This window comes from Struthio camelus, chromosome 4 (genome assembly GCF_040807025.1).
Source record: "Struthio camelus isolate bStrCam1 chromosome 4, bStrCam1.hap1, whole genome shotgun sequence".
NCBI lineage: Eukaryota > Metazoa > Chordata > Aves > Struthioniformes > Struthionidae > Struthio > Struthio camelus.
The window spans coordinates 35,162,214-35,188,410 of record NC_090945.1 but is presented as its reverse complement, the minus strand read 5'-3'; the positions used below and the strand labels follow the sequence as shown (position 1 = coordinate 35,188,410).

The 26,197-nt window shown below is 39.4% G+C and overlaps 1 protein-coding gene across 5 annotated transcripts in view; it reads left to right on the top strand.

Moving 5' to 3' along the window:
* The first annotated feature begins 269 nt into the window (after positions 1 to 269).
* The window catches only part of SLC10A7 (solute carrier family 10 member 7), a 181,883-nt gene continuing 155,955 nt past the window's right edge, over positions 270 to 26,197 (top strand). For 3 of the 5 annotated variants that reach the window (XR_011140948.1, XM_068942217.1, XM_068942221.1), the window contains exons 1-4: positions 276 to 428; positions 4,181 to 4,263; positions 9,432 to 9,568; positions 14,251 to 14,326. Coding sequence is in view for 4 of the 5 variants with exons in the window: in XM_068942217.1 (XP_068798318.1) it covers positions 329 to 428; positions 4,181 to 4,263; positions 9,432 to 9,568; positions 14,251 to 14,326 (396 nt within the window). In the remaining variant the exon portion in view is untranslated. Of the gene's footprint in view, positions 429 to 1,768; positions 1,854 to 4,180; positions 4,264 to 9,431; positions 9,569 to 14,250; positions 14,327 to 26,197 lie in introns of all 5 variants that reach the window. The other 2 variants (XM_068942218.1, XM_068942220.1) reach the window with 2 other exon arrangements.

Sequence of the window (26,197 nt, the reverse complement as noted above, 5' to 3'; positions counted from 1 at the left end):
CCGGCCAGCGCGGCGGAGGCGCCGCCGGGGCTGCCCGCGCCGCCGGGACCCGCGAGCAGCCGCTGCGGTCGCCCGCGCCCCTCGCCGGGGATGCAGCGCGGGGCGGTGGCGGAGGCGGCGGCTGACGCCCGCGGGGCGCCGCGGCGGCGGGCGAGGGCCGGCCGGCGCTGGGGCTGCGGGTCTATTACGAGGTGCGTGGTAGTGATGGCGGCTGTCGGCGAGACTTTTCCTGTCAGCGGATCCGGCTCGTCCTGCCGGCGGGCGGCGGCGGCGGCGGGCGGGCGCACCCCGCCCCGGCGCGGTGCCGCGCGGCGGCAGGGAGCGCGCCATGGGGCTGCCGGAGCGGCTGCGCAAGGAGTGGTTCATCCTGGGCATCGTGCTGGTCATCGCGGTGGCGCGGCTGGAGCCCGCCGTCGGCGTGAAAGGGGGTGAGTCCGCCCGCTGCGCGGCGGCGGCGGCGCGAGGCGGCCGTTGGCCGCGCGCGGCGGCCGTTGGCGGCGGGAGCCGGGCGGCCGGGCTCGGCGGGAGGCTGCGCTGCGCTGCGGGGCCGGCGCCGCCCGCGGGTGCCGGGAGCCCGGAGGGACTCGGCCAACTCGGCGCGGCGGGCGCTGCCGGCGGTCCGCCGCGGGCGCCGGGTCGGTGGTGCCCCGTGGCAGGGCGGCCCGGGCTCCGCCTTGCGCCCCGGGGTGGAGGTGAGGGAGAGGTGTGGGGGGCCGGGGCTGGGGGGTGCCGGCGGCCGTGCTGCCGGGGGCGCCGGCGCACGGGAGGCTACTGCTGTGCTCCGTCCCCGCGTTTCTGGGGCAGCCGCTTAATAACTTTGCAACTCGAGTTGCAAGAGGTTCCCGAGAGAGCGCTGCTGGGTTTACGGGGCAGTCTGGTACGCCAGGCCCTCCTCGCGTCCCTGCGCCTCTAGCAGTTTCCCTCCTCGGCCGTTAATCGTTCGCTCTTTCTCAAGAAATACTTCAAACCCAGTTCCGCTGCCCCTCTTTGGCAGGCACTGCGCAAGTGTCTCGAATAACGTGCTACTCTTCGTGGGTTAGTAGTAACGAAAACTGGATAACTTACTCTGAATGTACTCCTCTTAACTAAGGAACAAGTTCAAGAACTCTCGAACAAGGGAATAAAGTTATTGCAGTTCAGTGTATGAACGTCTTCTATCTGTGATCCTCTTGGGAGGCATAGCCTAAAACATATTGTGTTAAAAGCAGTCTCAGGTGCTAAATGTTAGCCAAATGATTTCTTTGTTGTACAATGACATATTTTTTTTAAGGTTTTTTTTTCTGTTCTTTTTTACCACCACATGAAAGATGAGGGAAAGCGTGAAAATAACTCTAAGCAAAATAGGGTCAAAAACATAAAGTAAACAAACCATGAGAAAGACCCATCATCCTCTACTCAATGGAATCTTAGATTTGTTGTAACAAGAGCTGATGGATACCCGGGATTACTTTAAAATGAAGAGCATATCTTTAAGAAAAAACGCTGGCAAAATCTGCTGCTTAGTTTGCATTGTCACTGCAGTTTCAGATGTCCCAAACTTTTCAAAACTAAATGAACTTTTATGGTTTTTTTCCATGTTTGATCTGTGAAGATTTAAGAAAAGGAATGTAAAATACTTTAGCAGAATTCCATTAGCAATGTCATGTTATGGGAGGGAAGGAAGACTCTGGCTGTACTTTTACATGCATAGATTTTTTTTTTTCTTAGCAGAGCTGAAGTTTGAGGATAGCTTCACACTGAGGAGCCAACTTTTTTTTTCCCCCCTTAGGTTCTGGATAAAAAGAAAGTGATTTAAAAATGGTTCTGAACACTCGCTGTGGCAACTAAGGCTCCAGTGCTTCATGGAGTTCAGGGTAGGCAAATTCCTGCTGTGCAAGGACCCCTTCTAACATCACTGTGCTGTTCTGTGTAGGTGCACAGGGCCACCCACATGGAGCTTCCTGTAGGGTCTGGACCTCTGTCTTTAACAGACTTTAAAGACAACTTTAACTTTATAACATCAGTCAATTTGTCCCTTTTTGTTTTGACTGTCAAGCTAATTGTTACTGGTATTGTGAGATATCTTTTAAACTAAAACATTAGATAATTTTTCCTCAGTTTACTTCCCGCATTTTCTTATGAAGGATTTCAATTTAGTTCTACTGCAAACAGATGTCAACCATTGATATGGCATTGTTCCTGGGACAATTTGTTTGAAAAAGCATGTAAGCGTTGCTCGAAACTCACAAGCACTTGTTCCCCATAGCAGCATCCCTTTCTTGAAGCTATGCTGCCTCCCTGCTCATTTTAAAACCAGAAAGAAGCGGGGGGGGTGGGTGGGAAGAAATATCAGCCTATGAAAAAACCTTAAAAGTTTGTTATCTGCCAGCTAACATAATCACACACGGCAATTTGCAGGGCCTTATTGAATGGTCCAACATCCATACTTGTGGAACAGTGTGCCGCAAATAACAAAGATTTGTGCTATTCTTACCACCTTTAGGGTGCAAGTCAAGCTCCTTTTTGTGTGTTTTCCTATTCCATGAGTGAGTCTATTTAGTTTATTTGTGAAGACAGTTTTGCTGATCAGTCTCTTGCAGGACACTTGAAGCAGATCTGTTTGCATGACAGGAGTGCCCTGCGCTACATGGAAGTGTTAATACGATAGTGGCTGAGTTTTCCCTCTTTGTAAAAGTTCAGGAAGCTCAGTGAAAAACTGCATGATAGAAAACCTGGGTCCTAGCAGAATCCTTATCTTAGGCCAACTGACAAACTGACTGTCTGTCTAGTGCACACACACACACGCACACAGCACTTTCCTAATCTTTTTTTTCTCCCCTGGTCATTCAGTTAATATGCCATAAAACTGTGCAACTAGCCATGTGTTTTTTTGCAACTTTAACTTTTGCTTAGTAACCTGGCTTAGTTTTACATAGCGCTTCATGTAGGTTGTTTTGTGTGTGTGTTTTTTTTTTGTCTTTGCATTTAGTTTGTCTCACTAATGTGTCTCTTTAGTGTGGCTTTTAGTGTCTCATTAACAAAGGCCTCTCTGAGAGCAGATTTTGGTTTAAATGACTTAATATGCAAATTTGAGTAGATTCAGTGTATGATCAAATCCCTCTAATTTAGGGATCATTGACCTTGGCGCTGTATGACCGTCAATGTAGCATTCATCTAATAGAGAAGAAAGGAGCTTCTCTTCTGGAGTACCGAGTAAAGGCTGGCCTGTTTGCTGCTGCAGTTTTGTGCCTGACAACTTATTATCACTAAATAAAATATGTACTAGAAAAAGAAAGTTGCATTTTAAATCATCTCATTTGCAGAGTTCAGATATTAGTTTGGTCCTAAGTACACTGTTAATATTTTCTTTTAATAAAAATATTTGGTTGAATGGTTATGAAGAAAATGAATGTAAACTTTTGGTATTTGGTGGTCCCCAAAAGTGAAGAATATTAAGGAAATTCATCATTTTTATAGGAGTATCAGAAGTATTTGATTTTAACGTCCTTGGAAAAGGTATATAAATATATACAAGTGTAAGCCTTTAATATAGTGGAACCCTTGCAGGTGCAAGCATCTGCCCACATGGATCTTACTGCAGCAATGTGTCTGGAAGGTGTTACGCTAGGGCTATAATGAACTATTCTGCTACAGTCCTGTTGTGAGGAGATTATGCAGAATTGTGTTCCCCAAGGAATTCTTTGTAAGGTACAACTTGGTTTTCTTTGTGCAGGCAGCTAGACAGGTGTATGTACTGGAGGAGGAAGGAGAGGCGAGAGGTAGATATGTGAGTGAAGTATATGCCCACATGGAGGGAGCAGCTGCTATTTTCATTGGAGCATATGCTTTGAATTTGACTGATATTACAGGAATACTCTGAAGATGGAGGAAAGCTCTGGAAACTTTCTCTTTTTCACGTTTACAGAATTTACCCTGCAGTTCCTAATGACCTGTAGTCATCTAAGCCCAGTCTTTATGACATCATACTTCTCTGTCCATGGACTGGTTTGTTTTTATTTGAAAATAAATAGCACTACTTTCTGTGACATAATAGTAAGCCATACTCTTCTAAAATGGACTGTAGTGATTAGATTTTCTCTAGATACTCTTCTAAATACTCTCATTTACTTTGATATAGTATATGCATATCATTATCACTTTGACTGTAGTTCACTTTGTTCTTTGTGTCTATATTTTTTAGGACCCTTGAAACCAGAAATTACCATAACTTACATTGCTGTTTCAGCTATATTCTTTAACAGTGGACTCTCATTAAAAACTGAGGTACTGTAATTTCTAATTGCTTCATTCTTCTTTTGTTTTACAACTTTTGTGTTGCTTTTGATCAGATTTGAATGTAGTTGGAATATTTAATTGCTAGGCTGTTGTTGCTGTGAGAATAGCTAACAAAAGAAGATCAAAACCAGAAGTTTATAGAATAACACCTCCTTTATTTCAGAAAATTCTTCATAAGGCAATGGAGGTGATGAGAGTGCGAGGGCAGTTCACCCATCCATAGGGGCATTGCTGAGATTGCAGGGCTTTGACTAAATGGGAGTGCTGGATGCATTTTTGAGTGTGAGAGACTGGGTCCACACCACAGATGTGCCCCAATCAGGGTGGGACTCAGGAGCACGCTAGTACTCCTCCTTTCCCCACACATTCTGCACATTGGTTTCCGTGATGGTACCCCACTGCTCAGTTTAGATACAAGCTAGAAAACTCGGTGAATCTGGAGTAGAACTTCATAGGAAAGTAGCCAGAGAGAGACTAAATGGAGTCTCCATGCATCTGTAAGACATGAAGAAAAGATATGAGATCTCAATGTCTCTCTCTTTCACGTGTCCTGCCAGCCTGCTCCCTAAGTAGGACTGTGTAGGCTAGTTACTACCAGATTCATGCTGATGAAGGTCTAGTGGCTTTAAGTTATCACATTGGATAGGCACAGAATAGCAGCTAGCATCAACACAAAAGGGTTCTTCTGTGGATGCAAGGCCAATACACTGGTAAAAAGTCTTAGCAATCTTTTCCTGTAAGATTTAGCTCTCTCTTGTGGACAGGTGGACTTAAAATTCCTACACTCCAGTGCATAGCAGAGATACTGGGACTTTTTTCAAATTTTATATGCCTTTCATTTTTCAAAGAACAATGATCTGGGAGTAAAAGGAGATGAAGGGGAAAACCTTAGTGAAGCGTAAAGTTGGGAGGGAGAAGGAAGTGACTGCTGTGTATCAAGAAGAGAAGGGGTATCTGCTCTTGCTGAGTAGCCGGAATTGAAAGGAAACACTGCATTTCTTTGCTAGTCTAGTTTCTTTTACTCTGTTGGCTGTGTTAACATGCCATTTATATGTTTCTTGAAACTAATGCCAAAAAAAAGCATCATGATATTATCTAGTATTACAGTATCTTCTGGGCAGAGTATCAGTGGGACTTGGGCAGTATGCATTGAACAGAAGTTCAATGTTAATTTTTTTACTTGTATCATGATTATGATGATAATGCTTCAAATGGAGGCTGTGCTTGAATTGATGCTAGTCCTCTCTTTCAGTGTCTGCAGGTAGGCAATTCTGGCACTAGTGCCTCTAGTTCTGCCTGGATGCAGCATAAGTGAAGTGAATAATTCTAGTCAGTTCTGTAGCAGCTGTTTAGAGCATCGCGGTCATATGTGGAAGCAGAAAGAACCACGTCAATTTATCTGTTTCACGGGGACAGTAATCCATCCTAATGCAAGCAGGCACTGGAGTTTTCCACAGAGAAGAGACCCAAAACACAGAACCTAAGTGACACTATTGGAGTGGAATTTTCTGCTTTCAGTATTAAGAATCTTTGCATGCAAAGGAAAAAATGAAAGACTTCTTTCAATTTTAGTAATTTGAGTCCTTGAAACTTCAGATTTGTAAAGCTTCTGTGAATGCAAATGAAATCTGCAGCATAATCAGAATCTTGGCTAGGTTCCCAAGGCTACTATATCTCTGTCTAACTTCCTCCAGTTAAGGTGGTGTGATTGACAAGTTCCTGGCAACTTGTCATGCCCCACTTTGAACTTGCATAACTTTATTTCATGTGTGGTTCTGAAAGGAATGGATATATATATGTAAATGAAGTCTTTGTAGGAGCTGCGTGTCCAGCTAGCTGCTCTCAGATTGTTTTAGAAATGGCAGTTAGTACTGATGGTGTGCACCTAGGTCTGTATTTCATCAAGAAGCTGCTCTTGCATTTCTGCCATGGGAGTAGAAGATAAAGAGAAAAAGCATTTCAGCAGTTAGTCCTAGTGCTGTTGCTTTCCAAAACGTGTAATAAAAACTGTCCTGAAATGTAAGGAGGCTAGGTCATGATATTATTAAAATGCTTTGGGATATGTTTTTTTTTTTTTTTTTTTTAAACCCATCCTTTAGTGTTTTGAGACCCATAAGGCATAATCTAAAGTTGGTATTACTCATCAGTGAATGTATCGTGTTATTGGGTTACAAAATAAGTTGTTTCTGCTTTTGTCTTAATTAGTTCTGGACAGTCTATGTATCTAAAATAACACTAATTTCATTTGAGTTAATATATTCAGTGTGCTTTATGAAATGATAAGAAGTTACATAAAATTTAACTGAATGGGTACCCCATGAAGATGAGAATCTGATAAAATTAGAAATAGCTGATGCTCTTTTAAGATTACACTTCCAGTTGCATCTGCTGTGAAAATACATGCTCAGAAAAACATTTGCTAACATGCATTTAGAAAGCATTTTACAAAATAATTGGCAGCTTTCAGGGAGAGCCAGTCAGTGCGCAGCCTTGTTACATTTTCAAAAGTAAGGATGACTGTGGTGCTGTTAAGTCTATACAAATAGTTTGTGGCCAGGAATCACAAGAACATTTGACTGCACCTTACTGTGATGCCCTTTCAGTTTTCGGTGACTGGATAGTTTGCTTTTTTGAAGAAAATCCTACTGTAGGCCCCAAGAAATTAAACCACATACTTGAGTTATCCATTTAAATGAGGATTCTGGCAAACCACTGAAAACACTGTTGCTCTGTGTATGCATTTGCCCAGAGGAGTCCAGCTACGACCATCTTGGTGTGAATGGGAGGTAACAGGGACTTGCACTGACCAGAGAGAAAATTGCAGAAGCTTTCTGAAGAGTCTAAAATACTGGGGAAGACAGGGTAACCTGTTCCACTTGGTACGGAGAAACTGAGTCACAGTTGGCACAATCTCTGAGATTTTTACTCTTTTTGAGGATTCTAGCGACTGAGATATTTTGAGGCAAGCCCTTGTGGTGTGCTTAAGAGGATGAAGGCTGTTTATATTGGTGTTTGATCTCTGTTAATGCAGTCTAAGGAATGGCTATATTAAAGCTGATTGCTAGAGATGTTTTAAAGACTGGTAATTTAGGTCTGCAGACTTGTTACACTAATGCAACATTTCTCCATTCACTAAGTTTCCTGTGCTGTTAGCACCCTCCTTGCTCACTGGGACCTGTCACCAACCTGTCCCTAAGTTTTTGTCTTGATTTTTACTTTTAAAATTATCGCAGTTTCCTTCAAATTACATGTTTTAAGGCATTTTCCATTATTCTATAAATAGTACATTAAAAGAGAAAGTGGGCAACAATTGTATAATACTGAAAGAGGGAATGAAACGTTTTGTATAACGTCATTGGTCCGCGCTTGGGGATTTGACGGTGCCTAGGTTGTAATCTTAGATTGGTCCACTAGGGAGTCTGGGTCGAGAGAGGACTTCAAAGGCTTGACAGGAAAGAAGAAGGAATTTGCAACTATGCTGAAGGAGTTGCTTACACCTGAGAAAAATTAAAGTATTATTTACTTTTAAAAATCCACTTTTATATAGGTGTTTCTAGGTACCATTTCTTCTCACACAGAATATTTTTACTACTCAACATTTTATTTTTGCTTCCTTTGAGGAAAACCGTAGCAGTACTACAGTGAAGCCATTTGTAATTCCATAGGTACTGTGACAGTCTTATGTGTGAAGGCCTTTTATTTTTTTTTTGTGTAGACTGAAACTAGCCTGCCTGAGAATTTTCTTTAAGTAAAACAAAACAAAAAACACCTCCCCCCCAAATTTGTTGTTTCATTCATTTAACCAAGAACTGGATGTAATGGTGCTTTCTTCATCAAACTGGGTCAAGGTGTTCATTTGAAGTCCTTGTTCTGTGTGACTTTCTGAGACTAGGGTGTGAACAGATTCATAGTTTTTCATGGCAGGTTTTTCCCCTAAACCCAAATTTGGGAGATAATTTTAGTAAAAGAAATAAAATAACAAGGGCATGGTGCTTAATTGCTTATACTTCCAGATGTTTAATTGCATCATTGTGCATTTGGATGGTCAGAAGTGTAGTATTTGGTCGTGTTTCTCAAGTGTTAAGCGGCCTCGAAGCTGAAAAAGGGTGGCATGTGAAGATGTGCTGCTGTGTCACTGTACATTGAAATACACTTTTTGTTTCGTTCTGTGTTTTTTGTCAACAATGCAACTGAAAGGGTGCAAGGTATCTTGAGTAAGAGGGAGAGGAATTTTTCTTCTCAGCCAGTGGGAGTTGAAATGAGCTGAAATGTATAAGGCTTCTCCCTTCTACTCAAAAGCTATGTTAAAGATGCCCCAAAAACAGAATCAGAGATGTAGCTAACTGAGGAGCATATTGCATAATGATACTGGATCACCTCTCTAGAGTCCTCTTGCTTCTTTTGATGAAAGGTATTGTATAACAGCAAAACTTTATTTTTTTTCCTCAGTCTTCAAATGCGTTTTGCACCTTTTTTCTCTGAATTTTATGACTTAGCTGTTGTTAGCTTGTTACAGTCTTGGTATTTGTTTCTTTGCTCTTTTTCAACAGTCTAATTTATTTCTATGCACAAGTTCTCTGTTGGCAATTCTGATATACAGTTGTATTTTTTAAGCTTCCTAATACAACAAATAATCAAAATCTGCCACTGACTTACTTTATTATCCTCTCATAAAGAAAAAAAAACTGAATAATGACTCTTTGTAACATAAAGATCCCTTTCTCCTGGTATAAAGGAAAATTATACTCTTTGTGGCTCTCTGTAGACTAAGGAGAATTTAAATCACATGGATGCTGTAAGTTCCCCTTCCTCTTGATATTAGTGGTCCATAAAGTAAACAGGCTGTCAGCATAGTTAATGCAGGCATTGAGGCAGTGACACAGTTCTAAGGCTGCCTGCCAGAAAGCTACCGTTTCAGGAGCTACGCTAGTATTGAAGTGGTGGACAATTGTTTTGGAGAAAAGCCTAGGAGCAGGCAGAGCTTTTATGTTGTCTGGATATACATGCTTATTAAAGAGGAAAGCAGATGATCCTAAAGGTGCCTTTTTGACATGCATTCTCTTTGTATTATAAAGATGATCTTAGCTTTAAAGCACAAATGTTATTTTACTTCAGCTGTTATGACTGCAACTTCCTCTCTTCTTTTTCTTTTGCAGGAGCTGACAAGTGCTTTGATGCATGTGAAACTACACCTTTTTGTCCAGATTTTTACACTTGTGTTCTTCCCAACAGCAATCTGGCTCTTTCTTCAGCTATTATCAATCACACCTATAAATGAATGGCTTTTAAAAGGGTATGTTTAAACATAATAGAGTGAAATCTATTTGTAGCTATCTTTTTAAAGGGCTGCTCATCCTGCAATGTGTGTTTTATGAGTTGTATTGTGAACAGAATTTGCTGTTCGTTTTTGTGCTTCAGTACTTTGCTATTGAAACCGCAGTACACACAAAATTATCCTTTCAGGAACCTGGTCTCGTTTTTAGAGGTTCTTGTCAGTTAGTTTTGTATGTAGGGAGCTTGCAACAGGCCTGCTTTCTATTTCACAACAGGCAGCTGAAGCTGCTGTGCTAGGTCTCAAGGAGGATGGGAGAAAGAAAATGGTTGCTGAAGAGAAGCATATGTCTGTGAATACGTGTTTCGTATGTTGTGTATTGGTATTCTGTTTAGTTTTTCAACAGTCTGTACTGAGTGTCTCTTGCATGTGTCTGTGCTTGCATGTGTTCTGCATCTGCTCCTAGCTAAGTTGTGGCAGGGTGAAAAAAAGACAGAATGAAGTTTTTGTATGAGGAGAAGTTGGAGATGAGCAGAAGCTATGCTACCATGAAAACAATGTCTTAAATACTTGGGTGTTCTCTGCCAGTGTGTACTTCCAAAGTTGCATTGACAGTGGTGATAGGTGCTATGAAAAGTCCAAAGAATAAAGTTTTTTCAGATCAAAGGTAAACACCTAGAGACGTGCAGCTAGACTGGAATGTTCAAGCATAAATATCAGTTATTTTAGAAAATTGCTTGAAGACTCCTTACTCTTTTTTAGTGCTTGGTGAAACATTGCTTGGGGACAGTTCCCTGTCTTAAAAGCTTAATGATAAAGCTGCTCATATTTAGATGTTTACAAAGCTTAAACCTAAGAGAGCATTTTGTTTTGTTTTTGAGAGGCTTTTCCAGGCATCCCAAGTGTGAGGTTGTGCAAATGATACTGAGAAGGTGAAATCTGAGAGGAAAATCATCTAGAAGTTAGCACTATTTTGATTAACAGTATCAGTACATCAAGTAAATAAGGCAGTGAAACAATGTTCCCTTCCATGTGGTGATTCATAGTAAAGGTTAAAGTAAAATCACTGCAAAGGTTTTGTTTTTGGTTTTGTTTTTTCAGCCGGAACACAGACAGGATTTTTAATAGTGAGCCAAAATTCCCTCCTAATCCATGGCAGCCTGTTCCTGAAGTATGAAGTGCAAGAAATTTTGATACTTTTTGTTCCTTGCAGCACTTCTCATCCCTTTTTTCGCTGATGCCTCTCATGCCACTTTGGTTCTTAATATTAAAGGGGTACGTTCTCAGTTAATTTGCGCAGGTATGTGTGTTTATATATACACATATACATACATGTATGTGTAACAAATACATGTGTATGTGTGACTCCCTAAACATCCTAAAACAGCCTCATTTTTCATGGAATAGTGGCTGTGTTTTACGAGTGAGCTAATAGACTTCTATATGCTTCAAGCGGCCTTGCAAGCACTTGTTCCTTGAGTACTATTTCTGTTCTGGCCATTCTTTTCCTTTATTATTGTAACTCTGTAGTATGGTGACTTCATTCAAAGAATGATCTCATAGGGAAGTTTAATGAAAGATTACTTTGAAACAGTTCTTTCTTGATAAAGATTGCTGTTTAGGACATTGCTCAGGCCAGCAGCCACTGCGTGGGACTGAAGGCATCCACTGCAAGGCTGGTGGGAACAGTACCTTCAGCGCTGTGTGGGAAGAGGAGCTAGTTAGCTCTGTCTTTAAAAAGCAGCCTCAAGAACCAGATATAAAATGAGTTTAAGTTCTAGGATAACTCATTTTAAAGCAGAAAATGTCCACATTTTCTCACAGGTCTCTATATAGGTACACAAAAGGGGAGTGAGAAGAGGATGTGAGGAACTGTCTGTGCCATGCCCACTCTGTCTAATCAGAATTTCACCTTCGTGCCCCACAACTGTAATTGGTTTTCCCTCAAGCCACTAAGGTATCCTACTGAGGACATAGAGTGACAAAATGGAGTTTGGCAAAGCTTTCTTCTCTTCACATGCATTTAGCACAGTGTGGAGCAGAAGCTAGTTGATAGTCCTCATGAAAGCCTGGAAAAATAGGCATATGCTCCCAAGGGCGTTTGGCTTCCTTTTGGCAGGGCAGCTCCCGTGGGGAATGTAGTTCTGTGCTACTGCTTACGCAAGGTTATGCCTAAAGGACATAGTCAAGCCCCCAGTTAATTTCCTGCCTTACTTCAGAATTTAATTCATGAACGATGTAGATTCTCCCATTCTCTGCAACTGTCTGTTTTGTTGTAAATGTTGTTTGAGAGGCAAATTGAGATGTTATCAACTCTTCACATGTGTTTCTACAGTGCTGTGGGCTCTTTTCCTCTCTGCCTGGGATCATATTTGGAGGGTTTTGTTTGTTTTGTTTTGCAGTTATTTTGAAATGTATAAAATAGGGGAGAAACTGACATTTGCTGTGAGTGACTTTGACATTAATTTTTTGTTAACTGACTAGGTTTTGCTTTGTAAGGATTCCTTTGGAAAGGAACATGAAGCAGCATATTAGTGTTTGCACGGGTTCACTTCTGCCGCTGATTACAGTGTAGGTGGTAAGGCATGAGATCCAAAGATCTAGCACAAGGTATAGCTTTGGTAGTTACATATCTAAAATATGAGACTCTGGGCCCAGTTACTATCCCATTGTCTGTAATATATCAATAGAACAGGTATTGTTTATGGACCTTCAGCAGGTCCTATGATATTAATGCATACAGCACTGCCTGGACCAATGGAACATTTCAGTCTATGGACTGTTGTCTGGAATAGCCTGCTGGCCGTTAGAGGAGTTTGCATATTGCTAGTGTGTTGTGTGTAGTTGATGATAAAGTAAGAAAAAAAAAAAAAAGTTGGCAGGTGATTTATATGCATGCTCTGATAGACCTGTCAATAAAACCATTTTCATTTAGCATGTACCATGTTTTCTGTAGATTAATATTTTTGTATGAAGGATATTTATTATCCTTCATATCCTTTATACCCTATCTTGATGGTGATTTTTTTTTTTTTAATTCCAAAGGTATCATTTTAAATTTGAGAGTGTTCATGTGGATCTTGTTTATTAAACCTTTCTTTAAGTGTGGAAAATCCCTTTCAACTGAGATGAATGCACTTGTACACATTTCATACCTGTCTTGATAACTTTGAACTTATCCATCCTTCATCAGTGCAGGTGAGGAGTTCCAGGAGCTAACTACCAAGAGACCATTATAGAAGAAATGTAATGTCACAACTGATATAGGGGATGGACATCAGAATCGCCATGTGCTTGTTGGTTTTTCACTTTCTTTTCCCATATCTTTTCTTTTCACAATGAGCTTATCCTGCTAAGCACTGACAGCTCTCTGCTTCCAGAGACTTCTCTGTAAGCTAAAGGCACTAAGCACTTCCAAGGCGATGCTTGGCACTTCATGTGATTGGATCTGTATAATGTGCATATTGGTTGCCTTTTTCCTTTTCCACAGTGTCTGTAGCTGACAAAGTGAACATCTGTGTTTTCATTTATCTGTTTCTTCTATTCAAGCTTTTTGTATACTTGCAGCATTTCAGTTGCACTATAATATGCTCACTGTTGTTGTTAAATGCGGTCTCTATTGGATTTAATACTCTTTTTCATTTATTTGTTTGTTACTGTAGCATTTTTAAAGACAATGTTCTTTCAGGGTGAAATTACAAGTGCAAAGTAGTTTACCACCCTTACTTGCCCTGAACAGGGATACTGTGTCAAACTGCAATACTTGAAAGCATAGAATCCACAGCTTGTTTTATTTCCTGTCTTTGCAAGTCCTTTCCTTTGTCCTTTCCTGTTCTTTGCAACTCAATGCAATTTTTTCTTCAGAAGGCCTGTTTTACTTAGCCCTAAAGTTCATTGGAATTTGTTGCACTATGTTCATGGTTGTTTCCAGCTATATATTTGATATAACTCTGTTTTTTAATAATGGCTTTTTATGGACTGTATTTAAAAACACAAGAAAGCTCACAAAATATTTTTGTTCTCACTTTGCGACAGCCCTTACTATATGCATTGATAATCTTGATGGACAAACGATGGAAGAAGTGATAAATTACAATTATGCATTTTTAGACTTTTAAAATGCAAGAGAAAGCTGTTGATGTTTTGATAAATGGAAGTCAGATGATTTTACTAAGAAGTGAAAACATTCATAAAAATAAAATGTTGGATGGCCTCTTAATGTTCAGTAAATAAAAAGCTTAACTGTGATTTTTTTTTTAAATAGCTGTTGACTAAAAAAAAAGTACAGTGGGAATGTGAAATAATGGACGTGGTCCTTCTGACCCTTTTACTACTTAGCAGTTCATGGTTTCATCGCTTACAGCTTTTGTAAGAAAATAAATTTACCTTCCCCCCCACTTTGATTTTAACACACATGATATCTTTGTGAGTGGTAGATACAGTTCTACAGGAGGGAAAACAGTCAGAGAGGCTAAGTGTTTGGGGTTTTTAATGGTGACATGACTGTTCAGCGTGGTGGTTGGTAAGAGATGGCATAGAAATCCTGCCTGCTGGTGCTGTGCTGTAACTGCAACACAAACTGATTAGGCTGCACAGGTGATGAAATAATTGTTTCTGCTCAGCTGTTTGGTATTTTAAGACTTTCAGGTTCTAGAGTGTTTTCATGATGTAAGGAATGTAACATTTCTTTTTGTCATTTGCAGCTTGCAGACAGTAGGCTGCATGCCACCTCCTGTGTCTTCTGCAGTAATTTTAACCAAAGCTGTTGGTGGAAATGAGGTAAGTTTTAGTTTTGATCTGTAATGCCTTTTAAAAAAATTTTTTACGTGCAATTTCAAAAAATTATTTGTTTATGATGAAGTGTGGCAAAACACTGACTACAGCATGACATTACTGTGGTTGTTTACTGTTTTTTTTTTTTTTTAAAGACCCTTAGAATTAAAGCTTGGGTATTGTGTTAGTGTTAAATTACTGAGATGTTAATCTTCTGGCATTGGTCAAGCTGACGGAAGCTTGGGAGACAGTGATTGGTGTTAGTTTCTTTCTGCTTGTTGCTGCACAGTACTTCACTAACCCTGTGATATTCCATGCTATATGCTGGTTATCTCATAGACCATTAGCCTTGTGGGGGAAGGATTACTCTTGAAGTGATTATCTGGACAGTATTCAATATTCAGAGGCCTTATTGCAGGAGTTCATCAAGCTAGAGGATGCAAATGCAGCAGGTGAGACACTGAACATGCAAAAATTAATTTAAACTTGATATTGTTATTTGAAACTGCAGGAAATGAAAATTCTGGGAACTTGGAGTGCTCTGACAGTGACATAATGCAAATAGAAAAGAAATACCAGAACTGAAATGTTCTGTGCAAACTCAGTTTTACATGTCTGCCTTAAGATAGCTGATGTCATTTAAGACTGCTTCTTTCTCCTTAAGACACTTGATACTTTCAGGAACAGTGTTTAGGAAATGAATCCAAGTGTGATAGTTAATGAGGCAATTCCCTTTAGATCTGCTTCCCTGTAACTGCAGAAGCTGGATGAAGTGTGAAGAAGGGAGAGAAAAACAGGAGAAGAGATTAGTTTTAAAGTTAGGGCTGTTGGGGAACTGTTCTGGAGAATTACAGCCAAATCTTAATTCAGCCACAGAGCTCCTGTGTGAGCTTGGGTGAGTCACTTCAACCATATTTTTTTTAAATAGGCGTTAGTTGTGTACTTCTCAATTTCTAAGTTCAGACTCTTGGGACTGATTTATGTCAGCTTTGAAAACATATGATAGCACTCAAATAGATTGAAATTGTACTTTGTACTGACAAAGTGATGTTTAATTGCTATGTCCTCTAATGAGACACCCAAAACATGTAAAGGCAAGCATCCCTAATTATGGGCAATCCTGATGCACGTCACTGTCTCTGCTGTGTGAAAACAAGGATCATACAATTGCCTGATGGAGGTGATGTGAATTAATTAGTTTTAGGAAATGATTCAGGTACCTAACAGTGAGCAACAGAGAAATGAGAAATTTTCTAGTTCTAATCCTAGATCTTGGCACTGTAAATGATACCAAGATGCCACATATTGAACAGCAGGGATAAAGTGAGGTGTTGAATGAGTACTCATTCAGTGTTAATACTTTGTATCCTAGCCTTCAAACAAGATAAAGATCCTGTGGAAAAGTTAGGATGTAATGGGTTAGTTGAAGACAATATCATAAAGCATTGGTGTGCAGGGCAGAGGGAAACACTTCAATTTCTTGACAGTTAGTTTTGCTTTACGAGGAAATATTCTTTTAACATGGTGAGGGTGTGTGCGTGCATATCATACCCAGCTGAAAACCTGACACTATCACATGACGCTTGTGTAAGTAACTATATATGTCCCTGGCAAAGTAAGCTCTGATTCTTCTGTACTGGACCAGTATTGAAGGAACATAAAAAAGCATACGTTGTTAGTGGTTTTTCCACATACTTGCTGGCAGCAGAGACAGAGTGAATCAGGAATTAGGTCTTGGCAATTGGGAGGCTTTAGAAAGGTATGCGGGAGAGAAACATCCCTTTAAACGTGTTCAATGTAGACCACGTGTGTGGCAAGCTTGAGCAAGTTTCCAGTACAAACAGATTTTTGGAGTCTGATACTTCTCTCTCATTCAGACTGCTGTTAGTTGGGCTTCTGAAGAACAGCAAATCATATCCCTGATGCTAGGGGAGAGCCTTTTATCTCCTCACCAAATTTCATCTAAACTGTTATTGCTGTCTGTCTGACACGAGCAGAACAATGCATTTTCCCTGTTTTAATGGAAACCAATTCTGAATATGAAGAAGTATTTATACCTGGAAGTGAACTGAAAATAAAAGTGGTTGTACCGTGGTAGCAATAATTATCTCTCCTAAACTGCTATTGCTTCATCAAGTGTGTTTCCCTTACCTGGAAGAACTGATTTCTCTGAGGGTGTATCTATACTGTGTAACGTAACATGGAGACAAATGAGCTAGCTCAGAAGCAATATAGTGAGGGAGCTCCACATGAGCTAATTAGTCCAAGTGTCCTGCTGCTGTGGAGTACATGCACACCCTGAAAAAATGCTCTGAAGGCCTCTTTGGATTTCTTGAAATACAGCAGATGGCAACTGTGGTGGTTGACTATGTTATGGTTAGCATTCTAGGTTTTCTTTATTTAAATAGAAGAGAATGAATCTCAATTTGGACTTAGGTAATTCTCAAGGAAATATCAGGCAGTGTGGCATGGTAGATGAAGTACTCACCTGGGGCTGAGGAGACCTGGATTCTATTTGCAGCTCTGTCTTTAACCTGTTGGGTAAAATTGAGTGGGATATTGTGTCTCTAGGATTAGCAGTAATGGATAAGGACAACTTCTCCGTGAAGTGTTTAAAGATCTGTGCTGCAAAGCCTTATGTAACAGCTGTATTTTTTTTTTTATTCTGGAAAAAGGTGATTAAATATTTGCTCAAGTAGTTAAAGAGAGAGTCAGTGTCATTAAGGGTTGCTGGGATAACTGGGCATTTTGCTGCATATCTGCTGGAAAATTGCTTATGAGATGATAAAAGGAACACGTTTTTGTTGTTGTCTTAGGATCTATTTTTTAAGGTGGTATGTGCCAGAGGGCACTTTTGTTGACTCCGGAAGTTATGGCCATGGAAGCTGCTATTAAGAACTGTAAACTATGTTTGCCTTTTCAAAAGTCAATGTTCTGGGATTGTGAATACAAATTTAGGTAAACTGAAAACCTTCATTATATTTGCTAACTCTCAATGTTTAATAGCAAGTATACAATCCACAAGTATTCATTTGTTTTTTCCCTATTGGTCTGAAGACACGGTATTTCATAAAGAAGTTCATCTAAACTCCTAGTCCTCTTGATAAGCATTAAAGAATATAGCAGCTCAAGAGTTGCTCAAGAGCACAAATGTAAAATTGTTCTAAGAAAAAAATACATGATCTTTCTTCCTAACCATCACTTGTTTACTAACTCTGTGATCTATACTGCTTTCAAATTTCTAGTCTTAGCAATTGTCGGGCACACCTTCCAAGCTCTACCACTTCAGCCATTCACGTTTGTTCATGTGCACGATTGAATTCTGTAGAATGCCTGGAAGGTGAACAGGCTGGGGCTATTTTGATGTGGCAGATTTTGATGGTTGGGGCATTCCAGGGAAGATAAAGGTTTATCAGAGGTCCTCTGTCAGCATTATCCTTTAATTTTTAAGAGGAGCCTGTTTCGCTTGTTAGCACTTTTGGTTACTTATGGCTAGTGGCAGTATGATGGGGAGAGGTTAATATTTGGTTAAAGAACCTTCCAAGCATTTTGGTGTTTGAAGGTGCAAATTAATGTCTTCAGTTAGCTTTGATATGTGAGTGAATTGGTGGCTTGTTTAAGGGAACTGGAAAGAGACTTCTTCAAAACTCATAGGGGTTTTGGGGGTGGGGGAATCTCTGACTTTATGGAAGGGCAGCAAAGGGATAATTGAACTGAAAACCAGTATCAGATTTTATAGATGTGTTGGAATTTTTGCAGTAATCAAGGGAGGAGAAACCCAATGTTGACACTGGAGTGGGATAACAAAAAAAATCTAGCTGCAAAGAAAATACTAGAATGACTGATTCACTCTCATTACTGAATGTTACAGGAGACTTAAGACAGGCTTCCTAAGTCTCTCCAAGTATCATCGCAGATAGCAGCAGCAGCAGAGATGCGTAGCTGTTCAAGACAGGGTTTCTGTACCACTTCAGAATAGCTTATATACTACCAGTGTTACCATAATCCGCATTTTGGAAATGTCTGATGTGAGACTTTATAAGATACATACCAGTGGATGTTGGAGGGAGAGCTGGGGGAGACTAAAATTTCTGAACTGTATGGGCAGAACTAGCCGGGAGCCGATATCATTCTGCAGAGATGTGCTGGCAAAGGAGAGTTGTGTTGGGTGGGGGGAGAACCCTCTGCGTTCTCTGAAAACCTTGGCTTTTGGAAGAGAGGAAGGTTATTAATGGCTCTTTCTTCTACTGCTGTGGAAGTAGCTGTTCTTGTGATGAGCAGAAATACAACTTGACTGATAGGGCTACAAATTCATACCTGTTGACTGTGACCCATGTTATGTTTCCTTGGCTCATCTCCCTGGTATCTGTATGATGTGTAGATTGTTCTATCAGTTCTTTTTCAACTGTTTTTTCGTCCTTCTGTTTCTCTTTCTCCCTAATTTCCTGCGCTCCTCCTGTGATCTCCTCCTATGTGATGCCACTTTCATTAACTCTGCAAGGAACTGTCTAAAACAGCACATTCCTAGCTTTTATTGCAAATGCATCTAGTCCATTAGCAAAGCCAGCTTCAAGTACGACCTCGAGCTTAATTTCATACGTGTTAAGCCTGTGTGAACAAAAAGCAGTTCATGTGTACACTGGCAAGAAACTAAAGAGGAATCACCGCGAGAAATTAGAATGTAATTTTTAATTTGGTGATATTTTTTCTCAGTTACTTAGCTGTTTCTGTCATCAGTAACACTTATGAAGTCTGTACTTCAGAAGAGGATGACAGTCCCTGTAGTTACAAAAATTACAATAAAAGGCAGAAGGCCTGACTTTTGTCCTTAGCTCTTGTTGAGCCAAGAAGGGTCAGAATTTTAATGTCTGACAGCGCAAAAAGCTGTTCTATGTAATTTTTTTCAAAAAGTCCTGTAGCTTTTCAATGAAATCATAAGCCATGTATCTTTAAAAGTCTGCTTCTAGCTATCTCCATCTCTGCAAAAGGGAGACAAATAAATATGTCAGCATTTCACGGTGCTGTAAAGACAAACATTTTCAAAGCTCAGAGATCCTCAGACAGAAGTGCTGTAGAGATGCCAGATTATTACTACAAGGTATTCAGACAGCAAATGTCATACTCTCCTTAAGAATCAAAGTAATGAAGAAAAGAGGTTGAAAATTAGATCTGTAAGCCTATTATCAGTTTGGGAGAAAAAACATTTTAAGATGACTTTTATGGCAGCTTAATGACATATTTTTGAAAAGTGTAACGACAGGCAAGAGCTGTGATGGAACTGTACAGATAAATCGTGGCAGACAGTTCACGTAATTGAAGAATACATTGGCTATTTTGCTATCTCATACAACGAAACCATTGAGTTTTTTTGTTGAGTTAAACTGTAGCTTGTACAAAATCTCTTACTCAAGGTGCTGTTTTATTTTTTGCAGCTTCCTTTTGTAAAATAAGGTGTTCTATATACAAGACAAGATTTTGAAATATAAAAAAGAAAATAAAGAAGCTAGAAAAGTATTTCTGAAGATACTTGACAAGAGTTCTGGTGGTGGTGGTGGTGGTTGTTTAGATTTGTTTTTTGAAGCAAATGTAGAACAGAAACCAAATATACATTTGAAAGGAACACAACCTGCCTTTGTGGAAAAGAATCAGGGGAAAATAGTAACATTTTAGCAACAAGTAACATGCAATAGTTTTAATAGGTATTTTAAAGAGCCTAGGAGTCCTTACTGACAAGTAAACAATGGAAAATTCCTCAGTGTGTGTGGTTTTTTTTTTTTAAAGTAAAAATAAAAAAGTGAACCCTTACAATACTGTAAAGTCACAGGAAAGATATTGATTTTTCTAAAAATATCAGAAGAGTTCTTTGAACTGTGTGTATATGGACATTAACCTTTTAAAAACAAAATAAAATGAATTTTAAAAATACTGCAAGCTCTAATGGTTCGTGATTCATACACTGATGCACAGTGTACCAGGAGTGTTTAACCTGGAAAGGTAACACACAAATATTATGAAACGAGATTGTTTAAGATCTTCAAATAAACTATACATGTCATTGTGTTTAGCTGTCCTCCCTAATAGAGTTCTTTTTTCTCTAAATGGAAGTTAAAACTTGAAATAATGTTATCTTAAAATTTGATTTCCAAATTACATTTAAACTGTTGACAGATAATTTTTAGGTTTTGTTTATGAAAGGGTGAGTAATTTTGCTCTATTGTTTTTAAAGTTCACATTGTAAAAGGAAAATGCCTGTAATGAAAAAAATTTTTTTTTTAATTTCCGAAGTAATAACTTTTGTCTCCCCACACAGATTAAGTACTTCTAGATGGAACTGTAGTTAGTTCTAACCTTAGATACTACACCGAAATCTCTGGAAAGTGTGGGTGTCAGAGGACAAATTTTGAGAAAATGTCTGTACTTCACATGTACAAATATAAGAAATAACTGTAAGCATAAGCTGTGGATGTACATAGGAGCTGTTGTGCCATTATATTCACTGACTGTATTCTAGTATTACAGTCTAATTTTTTTATGTATCCTAAGAGTTTACTTTTCTTTTATCATTACTGTGCTTTGAGCAGATGGTTTTTATTGAACTATTTATTGACACTTAGAGGTTTTTTCTTCCCTGAGTGGTGAGTGCATTTTGTATCCATCAATGCATAGGAGTATCCCGAATTATTACTTACAATATGAATTTCATCGTTATAATGTGTCCCAGTCACATAGCTCCATTAAATATCTCTAGAGTTCATCACCAACCTTCTCAAATCTTACATAACCTAAAGCAACTGTGGAATCTTTTTTTTTTTTCTTTCTTTCTCACTGTTCTTCTTTCATTTATCACTAGTGGTTCTAATATAGATCCACGATTAAAACAGCACAGAATGGAAGGCAGATTTTGAAAAGCATTCAACGCCGCCCTTATTTCACTGTAAGCAGGCTCAGATCAGTAGTGAGGCTTCTGAAAACCCCCTGTTTGAGCACTTCACCATCAAACTCCGAAATTCAGTTTGTAGAAAGTTTTAGATTCTCAATAGCTTTGAAAAGCAGCTCATTTACTACCCTAAGGCATCAGTGCTTGAATTAGACTTGCAATAAAAGATTTAATTTTGTCCCTGGTTGCCAGTATATATACTCAGGGTCCTTTCACATGGGTCATATAGTATTCAGTGGAAAATGCCCTTCTCCTACATTTTTGGGAACCTGCAGGAGAGACTTTTTTTCAAATTGTCATGGATTGCTGGGGCTGTATTTTTTTTTGCCTTCTGTTCTTGTGGGTGTAAAACCAACAAATGTAGATTCCCACCCTCCCCTCATCCCCATCACTGTGAGGACCCTATCTCAATCCCTGTGTGCAATGCAAGACAATTTTTGTCCTACTGAGCACACAAACTGAAGTTTGAGACTATAGGCAAAGACTGTGTAGAGCAAAGGGATGGGAGAAGTGCAAGAAAAGGTAATAAAATCTCTTACATGCACAGTGCTGTTTACTGTAGGACATACAACGCAAGTTGCAGCATGTGCATGTTTGGCCTCCCCAAATCTGGGGTGCTCGTAGCAGCTCTGCCATCATCTAGAAAGTCACAGAAGCCTGTTAAATTATGCCAAACTGCCTGAGCTGTAGCTGGAAACTACCTGAAGTCTTCATAGACTTGTGTTTTTACTGACTAGGTTTGCCCAACAGTCCTAGACCTGACTTTGTAAGAGTGTCTTCAAAGATCTGGATGTCCCTGTTCTGCAGTGCTTGACTGAGGAGATCATGTTTTCATCTGCTATGAGACATTCACTGACCCTTAAAGCTGTTTGTGGGATAAGAAGCCATGACAGGAGAAGGAGTTCGCTGTCACAGCTGACAAAAATTGCCTTTTTTTCAAGCAAGCTGGTTTTTTACTTGCCTTGGTCTGCATGCAGGTTTATTCAGTGTGAAAGCATAGGAGGCAAGAGCTTCCTTTTTTTTTTTTAGCAAGGAGGGGTACGTGAAATGCGTAACCTATGCAAAGCAAATATTTTTAGTAGTCTAAACAAATCAGTAAAGTTTTTATTTAAAATATTTATAGAGAGTGAGGTCTGTTGCCCTGCTACAATTCAGCTTCTGTACCCACTGTTGTTTAATCTTTATGGCTATTTAAAAAGGAGGCTGCAGGACTTTTATTAGTGAGGTAAGTGTATTACTTGCTCTCCCTTCCTCAGAAATGGCTCAAACTTTTTTTGAACAGTCCTTTAAAAGAAAGATCATCTTTTGGATAGCAATGAGGACTAGAAATAATCAGTCTAAAGATAACGACTTCAAAAAGTTACAAGCGATTTGTTGGCAGAGGAAATGTCTTATGCAATCTTCCATTGAATGCCTGCAGGTAATTTTCTAATGTGGCTGAGCAGTGCTGCTGTTTGCTGAGTCCCGGTGACATGTTGTATTCTGATTCTGCTGTCCCTCACCTTTTGGCTTACAAAGCAAACACTAATTTAATATGAGTTTTCATTTGATGTTAAGTGTAAAGTTTAATCATTACATGCATTAGGGTTGATGTCAAACTGCCATTCCAGCAGAACAGAAACTGTATAGCTTCATCTCTTGCTCATAGATGGTTTGTTTTCTCCCATGAACAAAAAATAATGTTCCTTTGACCCTGTTCATTGCCTGTGTCTGTGGACCCGGACCCCTTTGCATGAAAAGGGTACTACTGCAAACGATTCATTGTGGCTGTTGGTGACCCCAGCTTTGTGATTATAAATGAAAAAATGTTTTTATAAAACTAGCAAAAGTTAATATACAACAGCATTGGTTTGACAGAAATGGCAATAATTCAGTATTTCTTTCTAAAAAGAACACTTGAATAATAACATATAGAACATTGCTAACATTTTGAAAGCTAGAGTATCTTTTACGTTTGACTGCTTGCAGCTCATTACAGATAAGTTGAAGAAATTAAACACATCTATTTAGAAGACAAAATGCCCTTTAGGAATATCTTTAGAAGATTTAGTCAAGAATAGCAGTATCATTCTTGAAGTGTAGAGGTTCTGAACGCTGCCTTGTACAGAGATGTTACGCTGTTTCTCCTTTCTCTCTGAAACTTGTGATTTGCCTGTTAAAACTGAAATTTAAGAGTATTTCACTTGGGAAAGTTTTTATTATTTCTATGCAAATACATTCATTCATATCAGCTAAAAATGTATTTGCTGACTAGCTAATAATACAATATGGGAAATAAAGCAATCAGGCTTGTAAATTCAGTATTTATATGGGTTTTATTTTATTTCCCTTATTTTAGGCATGCAAGATTACTTTCTAACTTGCAAAAATCACATTTGTAAAAGATTAAGCAGGATATTCAGTTAATATTACTATTATTTTTAAATCTTATCCTTTTGCAAAGAAAATTTTGTTCTCCTTTTTTTGTCATCGTGATTATGAAAGGACATACTGAAGGTTTTATCATTCTTCTAAATTATCTGTCAAATGTTTGCATTCAATGCATGTTAAGAAAAACAGAGCAAAACCTTATTTACATAAGCAGGGAAATAAATTCTAGATTCCTTTATACAAAAATAAAAACCAAGCCCAAACTTATTTTAATGTTGTTATAGAGAAGATAGAGTGTTTGAGAAGTATTGCCAGTTTGATTTTTGTTGTTATTTGTTAGAGCATTTGGCAAAAATTGTGGAAAGCAGTAGAGCAGTGAATTTCCCCTGATTTAAAATCATTACTTTAGGCTCCAGTTTCTGACAATATTGGCCTTACTAAGAAATTGGAAAATGGCAAGCTGCTGGTAAACTGTTTCTGGAGATGATGTTGAAGAAAAGTCACATGCCTTCTGGAACACCTTTGCCAGGCTTAAGGTCCCCACAAGCAGGGTGCTTTTTTGCTCAGCTAGTATTTTTGCAGGTGCTCTCGTGTGCATAATGCCTTTTCTGTATAAAATCCACTGCTTCTACTTACACCTCTAAATTAACAAGGATGAAGGGAAAACAGCACCATTCAGAGCAGCTGTAGCAGAAGTTAAAGCTCTGTGCTCACGTGGGAAGCCCCTTCAAGAAGATGATAGCATTTATGAAGTTTTGAGGAGCAGGAGAATTGTGAAGGGAATTAATTCTACTATAGAGCATCCTGGAAGCACAATGCTGCCTGATTATTTGTACGGTGGGGGAGAGGAAGTTTTAGCATTAAGTATGATCTATGCCAACCCATTCAATACCCCACCATATACATCTGCTCCACAAGCCAGGTTCCCAGCCCTTTGCTTCCCTGACCTTTTGCATCCCCTAGCCATCCGGAGCCTGACCTCTCAAAGCCTGTGCTGTTTGTCTCCAAAGCCTGCTCTGCCTCAGGCCCCCGGATGCTAACTCCCCCAGGGAGTTAGTGCCAACTGGCTGCCCGCTCTGCAGGACAGCACAAGGCAGAGGCTAAGTGGGAACCAGGAGGAGCCATCATCGTGCTTGGCGATATTGTGTCATTCGTTGATGTGCGCTTAACGCTAGGAGGTGGTAGCTGTGTACTTTTTAACCAAGGCTATAAGGCAATGCTTGAGTTTAAGGCAAATAATATTTCTGGAAGAATTTTCTTGGAGGTATCGGGGAACACGCAAACTTGCTTTATGTTAGGGCGTAGTTCTGACTTCATTTATTTACTTTTAATAATGAAGAGATGTTTAGTAAGAAATATATGAGCAAATAAAGAAGCTAGCAGACTGTCAGCAAAGAAGTCAGCAGCTGTAGCGTGGCTATAGTCTAGCAGCAATTTCTAGTAACTATGTAGCGCATAAACTTTAAAAAAAAAAAAAAAAAAAGCCACAAACTACTACAGTCCTTGAGCTGAATTATGTTTGAGCTGGTAAGCCCAGAGCAACAGTATATCTCCAGAATTAATTTTTCAATTTATATATATAACTTCTTCCATGAAATTTTGAAAGCATGAGAAACTCTGTTCTAGAAAGATTATTGTGGCAGAATTCCCTAAGTGGCAAGTTCTTGGTGCATGGATGGCCATGCTTAGCTAAACCTTTTTAGTGCAATGTTATATTTTGTGATGATCTAAATTAATTTAATTTGTTGATACTGTTGCAAAATATCCGTAGTGCAGAGAGGAATATATACTTTGGTACATAAGTGTGAGTATTTCAGCTGCAACTGCATATCCAAAACCTTTTAAAAGGAAATCTCAATGAGCCCCATGGGGCAAAGTAAATTATTACATGTGGTGAACTCTTAAGTCATAGACCAAGGTCATGGCAGTGAGAGTGTATTTCAAAAAGGTTTTATCTGTGCTTGGAAAGCAAATGAAATCTCTCATCATTAACTTTAGAATTACAGTTATAAGAGGGTTTTCACTAGAGGTGAAAGATCAAGTTCATGGTGGACATAATGGAGTCTGAAAAGTTCCTCCTCAGACATAGTATGAGGACATGAAACATTCACCAAGGTTTTCACATTATTAATAGGGAGTTTACAGTCACTAATCCAGACACTGACGATCAGAGTTATATTCACCATCTATTCTGGCTTTATTCCAGCTTTTTTAAATGACCAAAACACTTTTTTGTAATGTTTTAAAGACTTTACCTTTTGAAAATTTAACTTTTCAGCTTTTCAATCCTTGTCATAGCACACAGCTTTCAGAAAGCTGATGAAGCGATACCTTCTTTAGTTAATGATTCTTTGCTGGTATACAAATATAACGTGGTAAAACTGAATGGTGTTCAGTCCCTCCTGAATTAATCAAAGCATATTTACATACAGTGATATGGAGTCCCTATCGTTTGTTGACAATCGACATAAACAAGAAGGAACAAATGTTGGAGGGAAATGGCAGAAAAGCAGGAAGTGACAGGGCTGATGTGAAACAAGTGGTCATGTAGGTACGAAGTAGGCAAACCT